This window comes from Cryptomeria japonica, chromosome 3, assembly GCF_030272615.1.
Source record: "Cryptomeria japonica chromosome 3, Sugi_1.0, whole genome shotgun sequence".
NCBI lineage: Eukaryota > Viridiplantae > Streptophyta > Pinopsida > Cupressales > Cupressaceae > Cryptomeria > Cryptomeria japonica.
Genome location: NC_081407.1, coordinates 1,007,610,032 through 1,007,622,168, shown reverse-complemented (window position 1 = coordinate 1,007,622,168; position 12,137 = coordinate 1,007,610,032). Strand labels below are relative to the sequence as shown.

The 12,137-nt window shown below is 42.0% G+C and overlaps 1 protein-coding gene across 1 annotated transcript; it reads left to right on the top strand.

Moving 5' to 3' along the window:
* Positions 1-400: 400 nt before the first annotated feature.
* On the top strand, positions 401-2,140 carry LOC131036742 (uncharacterized). The gene has a single exon (XM_057968712.2). It carries the CDS (start codon positions 401-403, stop codon positions 2,138-2,140), a length of 1,740 nt encoding a protein of 579 aa, XP_057824695.2.
* Positions 2,141-12,137: the final 9,997 nt, after the last annotated feature.

The window sequence follows — 12,137 nt, the reverse complement described above, 5'->3', positions numbered from 1 at the left end:
AATTAATTTTTTAATATTTTTTAATACTTTTTGACAAATGTCTTTATTTAGACCTCTTGTCTTTTTTAGACATTTTTCAAAATTTCTTAAGGCATATCTCTTTGAAGCATGTTGTAATTTTGAAACTTGTAATCTTGTAGACATTTTAGTTTTTCGAGGTTAATATTAGGAGTAGTGGATTTGTCTCCACCTTCTATATATTCACCTCCCTCTTCATGTATTCTTCATTTTGAGTTCAACTGATGAGGGGTAGATCCCCGAAACTAGTTTTGAACAGACTTATGAACTTTATGTGTGGATTTCACTAATTTGTCTACTCTTTCTTTTGCTACTGGTTTTCTTCCTTCGCAGCCAGTGATCCTTCAAATTTTTTAATCCTAAATTTTTTCTCTCCTTCACGATGGCCCCTGGAAGATCTCCAGTCACTTCTCCGGCTCCCTCCTCCTCCGCTTCCCAACCTGCAGTTCATACTGGTGTTCGCCTAACTCGGTCTCGTACAGCCTCTGCGCATCCCTCAGTTGCTGCTAATCCTCTGGATCTCTCTGTCCTTAGTGGCATTCAGCAGCAGTTGCAGACTCTTTCAGACCTATTTGCCCGGGAGCAATCCTCCCGTTTTGAATACCAGAATAATGTTGACTGCAACTTGGATGAAATTCGTCGAGCTCTATGGGGTTTTTCTGACTCCTCTACAGACACCTCGGCTCCTCTTGGGTCGGCTCCTCCCTCTGCAGCTCCACCAACCACTGAACGTGCTCTCGGTGGTGAAGATCTTACCACTCACGGCGTCCAAACCCATTCTGCTCCGGATTTGGAGGCCCCCGTTTCTGTTTCAGAAGCCCCCGCTTATCTGCAAACTGATGTTGCATCCAACGTGCAACCAGATTCCTCTCGGCCGGTTTCTTCTCGGTCTGATGCTTCTCTCCCTGAAGTTCCTCCTGAGAACTATCCCCCCGCTATTTCTTCGCTTGTTCATACAGCGTTCAAAGATTTTAAGCGTCGGCATCTGTTGGCAGATCGTTCGTCTGATTTTTTGCGAAAGCTCAAAATGTTCTCTGATGCAGGTACTCTTCCTAAGAGTCTTCAGTTAAAGCCGCCCAAACTCTCCGTCAATGACTCCGAAGGCAACTCTTTTCTTGCCTCTGAATTTGAAAAAATTCAAGGCGAAGCTAATCAACGCTTTCTTGAAGCATACATCTCTGCAATTGAGAAAGCTCATGCGAATCACGTCAAAGCCATTGGTGATATGGCGGCCTCCTTCGCAAACTCTTTGGCTTCCACCATTGCTGCGGTCAAAAACCAACCTTATGTTGGTTCCTTCTCAGTCCCTGCAGACGCCTGGCTCACTTCTGCACAAGCATCTTTCGATGCTCTCTGCAACAACTTCGTCTGCGAAAAGGCACTCAAAAAGAATGCTCGTGATGCTGCAGCTGCCGTCAACCAAGATGCTCGAGATGCCGCCATGGCCGAAGCTGATCAAATTCCCATTGAGAAGTCGGTTGCGGAACTTATCAACGAGCAGTTAAACAATAAGTTTAACGCTCTGCAAAAGAAGCTGGATGCGCTTATGTCCAATTCTTCTCCGGCTCCCTTGAAGTCTGCGCTGCGGTCAAAGACCAAGCAGCGTCCTCTTTCTGCAGCTCAACATCCGGTGGTATCTCCCTCGGCCAAAGGTCTTCATGCGCCTCGTCCACAGCGATCGAATTCTCCTCGGCGCCCACATGCTCCTCGGCGCCAACCCGCTACACGGCCCCCGCCCGCTCCTCACTCGCCCGTTGTTCAAACTTCGGTGCACACTCCTCCGGATGGCACTTCGCCCGACTGTGGACCTTCTTCCAGCGCTCAACCTGCACCTCGGCCAAAAAACGGACCCAGCCCGGGGAGAAAGGCCAAGAACCGCACATTGCCTGTCTCTGGGCCATTGCTCTCAAAGCCGAAGTTCGGCCCTCCTCCTCCACGCTCTGTTCGATTTGCCGAACCTCTTGCATCCTCCGGTCCAAGCGGCTCCTCCGCTCAAGCTCGCGGTCGATCCCCTGCTCGGTTTCCAAATCAGCATGTTGGCTTCCCCCGAGGACGAAGCAGGAGCAGAAGCAACGATCAGTCATTATCCCGCGGTTTCACGCGCGGGTTCGCTTCCGCCTAAGCCGCTGGTCTGCAGTCCTTGATCCCGCCGCCTTCTCTCTCGTCCTGTTTTCGAGAAAACGCCCATCCGAGGTGGACAACCGGATCTCCAACCTGGCCATCCACAACCTCTCGTCACGGACACTCACCTATCACGAGAGACGCGTCTTGGGGCTGGGTCTCAAATACATTCCTCGCCCTCGGTCAATGACTGCACCTCGCATCCTGGAAGAGTTTCATGCCTTTGCTCGACTCTTCCGCCTTAGATGTTTCTTCGGACCAGAATCTGAGCCTCCCATTCTTCCTCCAAATGTGCAGATCGCTCGGCATTTTGCGGGTGGCTTCGCTGAAAAGTTTCGCATGCCAAATCCTAGCTGGATGCCGCCAACTCTCAACCCGGATCTCGAAAGAATTCTTTCTCTGGGAAAGCAGATGCTGATGCAACAACTCTCTGTTGCCTCGTTTGTTGATCGTCCAATGTTGCCTCTACGACTACTGTCAGCCCTCAGGAGCCTGCGCAGAGACAACTCTATCATTTTCAAGCCTGCAGATAAAAACCTCGGATTAGTCATTCTTGACAAATCGTGGTACCTTGAGGAAGGTCTCCGACAGCTTGCAGATCCTCTGGTCTACGCCGAAGTCCCTGCTGTGCCTTGGGATGAGATTTCCCGTGATCTCTCTGCTATCATCCGTAGGTTTGGATCTGTTTTGAAAGGTGTTAAACCTTTCCTTCTGAGCATCTCGCCTTCCAATGCACTGGCTTGTGCTTTTTACCTGTTACCAAAGATTCACAAGCCAGTTCTCACAGGCAGACCAATCTGCTCTTATTCCGGGTACATTCTGGAACCGGCCTCTCGAGTTCTTCACCATCTCCTGCTGCCAGTCTTGCTCGAGCAATCTAATCATTTGACTGACTCTCTCAGCCTCCTGCGTGACCTCAAAGATCGTTGCCTTCCACGCAACTGTTTCTTGTTTACGTTCGATGTGGAATCACTCTATCCGAGTATTCCCACATCTGCAGGCTTGTTTGCTCTCAAGACTCTTGTTACCAGATTTTTCGCTCAACGCCATATCAACCTACAGCTTGTCGACTTGATTCTCAGCCTGGCCAAGTTGGTTCTTCATTCCCATTTTTTGGAATTTAATGGCGTTTTCTATAGGCAACTTCGAGGAACAGCCATGGGAAGTAATTTCGCTGTGGCTTATGCATGCCTGTTTTTGTGCCACCTGGAAGAATCATTATTCTCTTCGATGGACATTTCTTCTCTTATTTATTTTAAGAGATTCATTGATGACGCTCTCGGCATTTGGACGGGTTCCGAGCAATCTCTTTTGCTGTTTCTAGATGCCTATCAAAATGTTCATCCTGAGATCAATATTAATTATTGCATCTCCTCTTCTTCAGCGGTACTGCTCGACATCAGGTTCTTCAAAGGTCCGAATTTCTCCTCCACGGGTGTTCTTTCTTCTCAATGCCACCAAAAAGATTTAAATGCCTACCAATATATTTTATATAGTTCTTGGCATCCTCAGCACCAGAAGAAAGCTTTCATCATTAGCGAGCTTCGTCGGTATTTGTTACGAGAATCTCAGCCTTCTGGTTTTGTTAAACTAAAGAGGCTCTTTTTTCAACGACTCCGCGCCCGTGGTTATCCTAGAAGGTTCCTACTGCACTGCTTCAACAAGGTCTCCCCAAAGGACAAGTCAGCGCTTCTTCAGCGAGTTGTATCTCCTAAAATAAGAAAGAGGGCCCCCCTTGTTTTCAAACTTGATTTTAGTCCTTCGACTAAAGCGATGAACTTGGGGGTTTCCCTAAACCCTGAACTTTTTCGGCTTTGCCAAAAAGTCCCCGCGCTTCGCCATATTCCTCATCCGAGAATTTGTTGGCGTAATCCCAGACGACTTGGTTCCTTTTTATTGAGAAGCAGATTCTTCTCTTAGACCTATGCCTAATAATTAAATTTAATAATTAAGCTATTACCTTTTATTAATAATTAATAATGTTTCATTATTAATTATTAATATAATAGTTTACTTATTAATTTTTAATTATTGTTTTTTCTCTTTATTAAAAAATTGATTATTCATTAATAGTTTTTTAACTATTAATTTTTAATTAATTTTTTAATATTTTTTAATACTTTTTGACAAATGTCTTTATTTAGACCTCTTGTCTTTTTTAGACATTTTTCAAAATTTCTTAAGGCATATCTCTTTGAAGCATGTTGTAATTTTGAAACTTGTAATCTTGTAGACATTTTAGTTTTTCGAGGTTAATATTAGGAGTAGTGGATTTGTCTCCACCTTCTATATATTCACCTCCCTCTTCATGTATTCTTCATTTTGAGTTCAACTGATGAGGGGTAGATCCCCGAAACTAGTTTTGAACAGACTTATGAACTTTATGTGTGGATTTCACTAATTTGTCTACTCTTTCTTTTGCTACTGGTTTTCTTCCTTCGCAGCCAGTGATCCTTCAAATTTTTTAATCCTAAAATTTTTTAATCCTAAATTTTTTAATCCTAAATTTTTTAATCCTAAATTTTTTAACCCTAAACCCTAAACCCTAAACCCTAAACCCTAAACCCTAAACCCTAAACCCTAAACCCTAAACCCTAAACCCTAAACCCCAAACCCCAAACCCCAAACCCGAAACCCTAAACCCTAAACCCTAAACCCTAAACCCCAAACCCCAAACCCTAAACCCCAAACCCCAAACCCCAAACCCCAAACCCCAAACCCCAAACCCGAAACCCCAAACCCCAAACCCCAAACCCCAAACCCCAAACCCTAAACCCGAAACCCCAAACCCTAAACCCTAAACCCTAAACCCCAAACCCCAAACCCCAAACCCTAAACCCTAAACCCTAAACCCTAAACCCCAAACCCCAAACCCCAAACCCTAAACCCTAAACCCTAAACCCCAAACCCCAAACCCCAAACCCTAAACCCGAAACCCGAAACCCCAAACCCGAAACCCTAAACCCTAAACCCTAAACCCTAAACCCTAAACCCTAAACCCTAAACCCTAAACCCTAAACCCTAAAACCCTAAAACCCTAAAACCCTAAAACCCTAAACCCTAAACCCTAAAACCCTAAACCCTAAACCCTAAACCCTAAAACCCTAAACCCTAAACCCTAAACCCTAAAACCCTAAACCCTAAACCCTAAACCCTAAACCCTAAACCCTAAACCCTAAACCCCGAACCCCGAACCCCGAACCCCGAACCCTAAACCCTAAACCCTAAACCCTAAACCCTAACCCTTAAACCCTTAAACCCTTAAACCCTTAAACCCCAAACCCCAAACCCCAAACCCCAAACCCTACTTGGTACTGGTTTATAGTTGTTTCCAATTAAACCCTAAACCCTAAACCCTAAACCCTAAACCCTAAACCCTAAACCCTAAAACCCTAAACCCTAAACCCTAAACCCTAAACCCTTTAAACCTTTAAACCTTTAACCCTTAACCCTTAACCCTTAACCCCTTAACCCCTTAAACCCTAAACCCTAAACCCTAAACCCTAAACCCTAAACCCTAAACTATTGACCATTATAAGTAAACCCTAAACCCTAAACCCTAAACCCTACTTGGTACTGGTTTATAGTTGTTTCCAATTAAACCCTAAACCCTAAAACCCTAAAACCTAAACCCTAAACCCTAAACCCTAAACCCTACTTGGTACTGGTTTATAGTTGTTTCCAATTAAACCCTAAACCCTAAACCCTAAACATTTGCCCTAGTCATATTAATGGTATAAGTAACTATTGACCATTATAAGTAAACCCTAAACCCTAAACTAAAATAATTTATAAACAAGGATTAGCCCAATATATTACCAATTAAGTTACCTAATTGGTAACTCATACTATAGTATATAATGAAAAAGCTATGATTAAGTCATTAAATATGTTATTTAATATTATTAAGTAACTATATGAATATCCAATCATTATACTTTAATAACCTATATAGATTACAATTAAATAGTGACTAGATAATCTAATACAATATCTATAAACTAATAACATATTATCATAAACTAATAAGTCAAATTACCAAAATAATATTAAAGGGTATATCTTAGTTTATGATTAATTATAACACATGAAATTGTGTTATGATTTCTACTAGGTTAATATTAAGGTTGTGAGTAAGTTGAATAGTATTATACTCCTTGATATAATACTAACTATATATAGTAATCAAATAGAAATATGAGATTACTATATATAGGATAACCAAGACATAATGAGGGTAGTTTATTATAGATATGAATAATATATGCATAAGTATATGTTAAGATATGAGTAACTCTAGTAACTTCTATATTAATCATTATACATTTGCCCTAGTCATATTAATGGTATAAGTAACTATTGACCATTATAAGTAAACCCTAAACCCTAAACCCTAAACCCTACTTGGTACTGGTTTATAGTTGTTTCCAATTAAACCCTAAACCCTAAACCCTAAACTTGGTACTGGTTTATAGTTGTTTCCAATTAAACCCAAAACCCTAAACCCTAAACCCAAAACCCTAAACCCCAAACCCCAAACCCCAAACCCCAAACCCCAAACCCCAAACCCGAAACCCTAAACCCTAAACCCTAAAACCCTAAACCCCAAACCCGAAACCCCAAACCCTAAACCCTAAACCCTAAAACCCTAAACCCTACTTGGTACTGGTTTATAGTTGTTTCCAATTAAACCCTAAACCCTAAACCCTAAAACCCTAAACCCCAAACCCCAAACCCGAAACCCCAAACCCGAAACCCGAAACCCCAAACCCCAAACCCCAAACCCTAAACCCTAAACCCTAAACCCTAAATTATAATCTTAAATTATAATCCTTAAATTATAATCTTAAATTAAAACCCAAAACCCAAAACCCAAAACCCCTAAACCCTAAACCCTTAAACCCTAAACCCTAAACCCCAAACCCCAAACCATAATTTCCCTAAACCCTAAACCATAATTTCTCTATACTTGTATGGCTTTCGCCAAAAAGAACCCGCACATGCCTATTTTTGGGTTTTTTTTTAATTCCTACATAGTGACGTTTTAATTGATTATTATTTAATTGATTAATTAATTTTTTTAATTGATTATTATTTAATTGATTAATTAATTGATTGAATTTTAATTGATTTTAAATTGATTGATTAATGTTAATTAATTGATTGATTTTTAATTAATTTTTTAGCATGTCGGTTGGTTTTCCTGGAAGTTGAGGTGGTTGTCCCCTCACTTCTAATTAAACATTTGTATCGAACGTTTATTGTAAACATTTTTAAGTCCACTGATGAGAGGGTGAAATTCCCTCGAAACATGTCTGGACGTTTTCAATAAAATATTTTTTACACATGCTTTTCCCTCCTGGTTCGAATCTTTGCTGCAAGTGACAAATTTGTTAATTTATAATACTAATTTTCTCTATCTTCATGTTGCCATTGATTCTTGCCAGTTTCGTTCGATTGGCCATTGGTTTTTCACTACATCTGGTCTTTTTGGGATCCGGTGCTTGTTGTTGATGGCTTTTTTGGATGGTTTTCGATGGTGTTTGGGTCCTTAATTTTGGATCCGCTCTCTCCATCTCTCTGCGATCTTCTGGATTGATTGTTTGATCTTCTTTATTGGTTGTTGCTGGGGTTTTTTTGTTGTTGTCATGGCCTTGTTCACTGCGGCTGTTGCTTGCTCGTCATCCCTGGCGAGCCTAGTCTTCTTTTCCTCCATCCACCGCACCTTGCCGCGTTGATGGAGGCCCGGGCGCTGCTTCCTTTTCATTCCCTTGGGCTTCATACCCTCGAGCTCTATTTTGGCGTGGCGTCTGGTTGCTGGCCCTTCAGGCTCCTCCGTTCGCTTGCTGGCTTTGCCAGCCCTCGGCGCCTGCATGCCCCGAAGACCCTTGCCGGCCTGCGCTTCCTCTCCCTCCCACACTGGACGCTGCCTGTTGCGGATGGAATTCGGCCCTTGTGTGGATGCCGCCTCCTTTGGACGCCACCTCCTGTGGGTTTTTGCCGCCTCCACAGGATGCCCTTTGGGATCCCCTTTCTCCGCACTATGTAGGTACCCCCGCGTGCTTTGGTTTGTGGGCGCTCGGCTCGGCTCCCTAGCTCCCGCATGCAGTTTTTCATCGATGGTTTTTTCATTGGTGGTTCTCGGTTTCCATGGTGGTCTCCAGTTCTTCCTCGCTCGTGGGTCCCAGCCTCTTGATCGCCGTCACTATGTTTTATTTGGAATTATGTGCCTCCGGTTAGGAGTCAGGTCCCCTTGTGCCCAGTTATTCTGTGACGAACATGAGGGTTTCCCTAAACAGTAATTTCTCTATACTTGTATGGCTTTCGCCAAAAAGAACCCGCACATGCCTATTTTTGGGTTTTTTTTAATTCCTACATAGTGACGTTTTAATTGATTATTATTTAATTGATTAATTAATTTTAAATTGATTGATTAATTTTAAATTGATTGATTAATTTTAATTAATTGATTGATTTTTAATTAATTTTTTAGCATGTCTGTTGGTTTTCCTGGAAGTTGAGGTGGTTGTCCCCTCACTTCTATTTAAACATTTGTATCGAATGCTTATTGTAAACATTTTTAAGTCCACTAATGAGAGGGTGAAATTCCCTCGAAACATGTCTGGACGTTTTCAATAAAATATTTTTTACACATGCTTTTCCCTCCTGGTTCGAATATTTGCTGCAAGTGATAAATTTGTTAATTTATAATGTTAATTTATAACCCTAAACCCTAAACCCAAAACCCTAAAACCTTAAAACCCGAAACCCGAAACCCTAAACCCGCTTATATTCTGTGAATGCTTTGTTGACCAAAGTGTATATTTGGTTTGGATACCTTCATCGATTGTTAGTCGCAGTAGGCTGTGCATCATCACCACCACCAGACTGCGTATCAATACCACCAGGCTGCGCATCATTAACAGCAGCGAGACCGAGCTCCAAGGGGGCAAAAGGAGTGGCAGAGGGGTTTGTGTTAGCAACGCGAGGGCCTGAGTTGGCAACATGGGAGTCTGAGGTGGTAGCGCGGGGTTCTACATTGACCGCGCAAGCTAAAGGAGCGACGTCCATGTGAGAAGAAGGAGCGGCATCCGTGTGAGAAGGAGCAGCCTCCCCGTGGGTTGAAGGGGAATTGCCATTTTGAGCAGCCACACGATCCTCCAATGCAGAGAGACAACTAAGAATGGTATTCAGGGATTGTTCGAGGACAGAGGACATTTTGGTCAAAGCAGAGTTAAGTACGGAAGTAGATGAATCAGTATTTGAATTGGAGGCAGCGATGGACTCTCTCGCAAAGTTGAGAATAGTCTCAGCCGCCTTCTCTGCTTGATTGAAGACAATTTCCTGAGCACGATGAGAGTCGATTAGAAACTCATCAAACTTCGTGTAGAAGCTAGTGTTGCACTCACAGAATTTGGACATAAACTGGTTCAACTTCCGCATAAAACCATCTTGTTGTTGAGAGGATTCAGCAGCAAAATTTGTCAGAATGGAAGAAAAATCTTCAGGCACTGAATGAGTGACCAAGGAACGAAGTTGGCTGCTATCCACCTTTCGCTTCTTTCTATTATCATCATGAGCAGATGAAGGTTGGCCTTAAGCGGATGACAGTGAGCCTCGAACAGTTAATTCATCGAAGGACATCGTGAAGAAGTCCAAAATTTAGAGTTATTAAAAATTTGTAGAATCACTTGCAGCTCCGAGCGAAAAAATTGACAGATAGAAAGGAAAGAATCCAGAAAAAATTAACTTTCCACAATTACAATATCATAAATACAATCTCGAGAAATCCAAAACATGTTTCGGGCTCACAGCCCTCATCAGTTGGACTGATGGAATTGAGAGAAGAGAAGAATGAATGAATGTGGAAAAAATGAAGGAGGGGAAAGGACATAAATATCAAATATCGACCCTCGAATAACCAAGAGGTGTGACTCTTGGATATGGCCGACCCAAAAGAGGGGACCCCCGCCTAAAATAAACTATTAATTATAATCTCTTAAATTATAATCTTAAATTATAATCTCTTAAATTATAATATCTTAAATTATAATATCTTAAATTATAATCTCAAATTATAATCTCTTAAATTATAATCTCTTAAATTATAATCTTAAATTATAATCGTTTAATTGATTAATTATTTAATTGATCATTTATATGATTAATTTTTTAATTGATTAATTAATTATTTTTAATTAGTTAATTGATTATCTTATAGCACGACTGTTGGTTTTCTCGGAAGTTGAGGTGGTTGTCCCCTCATTTCTATTTAAACCCATCTATTGTAATTTTTTTGTAAACATTTAAGTCCACCAATGAGAGGGTGAAATTCCCTTGAAACATGTCTGGACATTTCAATAAAACTATCTTTTATCTTTCATGCTTTGCTCCGGTTTAATCCGATGCTGCAAGTGATGATTTTCTTAAATTATAATCTTTTAAATCTTGTATATCACGTTTGCCTTCGATTTTTCCAGTTTCCTGTTGCATTGCTATCGATGCTTAATGGCTTCTCCAGTTTGGGTTTTCGTGCTGCTATTTCGCTGTTGATGGCGTTTTGCTTTAGGTGTTCGGATGGTGGTGCTCAAATTCTTTTCACCGATTTTCCATCCTCCTCTGCGATCTTGGTCGAATTTTTTCTACCCTATGTTGCTGATGCTGGGGTTTTTTCTACCCTCTATTGCTGATGCTGGGCTTTTTTCATTGCTGTTGTGGTGTAATGCCACTGTCGTGGCTTCTGCTCGTCCCTCTTGGCCAGCCCTTGGTATTCTCCACCTCCGTCCGCTATTTTTTAGCGTTGATGGAGGCCCGGGCGCTGCGTCCTCTCCTTGCCCTTTGGGCTTTGTTCTGGTCCTCGCCCCGTGGCGCTACATTGCTGGCCCTTTCGGGCTCCCTCGTGCGCTGCTCGCCAGCTCTGCCAGCCTTGGCACTTTGTGCCCCCGAAGACCCGCCAACCCCTTCTCCTACTTTCGCGTGGCGCTGCCTACGGACGGGCTTCGGCCCTTTTGTGATGCTGCTGCCTCCTGCGGGTTGCAGCCGCTTCCTCCTCCGGGTTGCTGCCGCCGCCTCCTGTGGGTTGCCACCGCCTCCACGGGATACCCTTTGGGATCCCCTTCCTCCGCATGGTGCAGGTCCCTCGTCGCGTGGGGTTTGAGATCGGTTCGGCTCCCCAGTTCCTGCGAGCAGTCTTCTTTGACAATTTTTGGTTTTCCAATATGGTTTTCAATTTTCCTTTGGTGGTTTCGGGTTCTCATGGTGGTTCCCAGTTCTTCCTTGCTCGTGGGTTCCAACTTCCTGATCGCCATCACTATGTTTTTTAAGGAAATTTGTGCCTCCTGTTAGGAGTCGGGTCCCCTTGTGCCCAGTAACTCTATGACGAACATGAGGGTTTCCCTAAACCCTAATTTTCTAAACAATGTATTAAAGTACCCGCACATGCCTATTTAATTGGTTATTTTATTTCCTTTACATAGTGACGTTTAATTGATTAATTATTTAATTGATCATTTATATGATTAATTTTTTAATTGATTAATTAATTATTTTTAATTAGTTAATTGATTATCTTATAGCATGACTATTGGTTTTCTCGAAAGTTGAGGTGGTTGTCCCCTTATTTCTATTTAAACCCACCTATTGTAATTTTTTTGTAAACATTTAAGTCCACTGATGAGAGGGTGAAATTCCCTCGAAACATGTCTGGACATTTCAATAAAATTATCTTTTTTCTTTCATGCTTTGCTCTGGTTTAATCTGATGCTGCAAGTGATGATTTTCTTAAATTATAATCTCTTAAACCCTAAACCCTAAACCCTAAACCCTAACCCTAAACCCCAAACCCTAAACCAAGACAAGGATTCATTTTGATACCAACTTTGTGGACCAAAATTTGGGTTTATTACGTTTCATTCTCCTGTCTTGGAGAATGTAATCTGTTATGGCTAACCCATATGCATTTTGGATGCTATATATATTGTTATATTTGATTCTTTGGG

Excerpts from the sequence above, each read along its gene's own strand:
- LOC131036742 (XM_057968712.2), top strand. The coding sequence starts at position 401 with ATGGCCCCTGGAAGATCTCCAGTCACTTCTCCGGCTCCCTCCTCCTCC.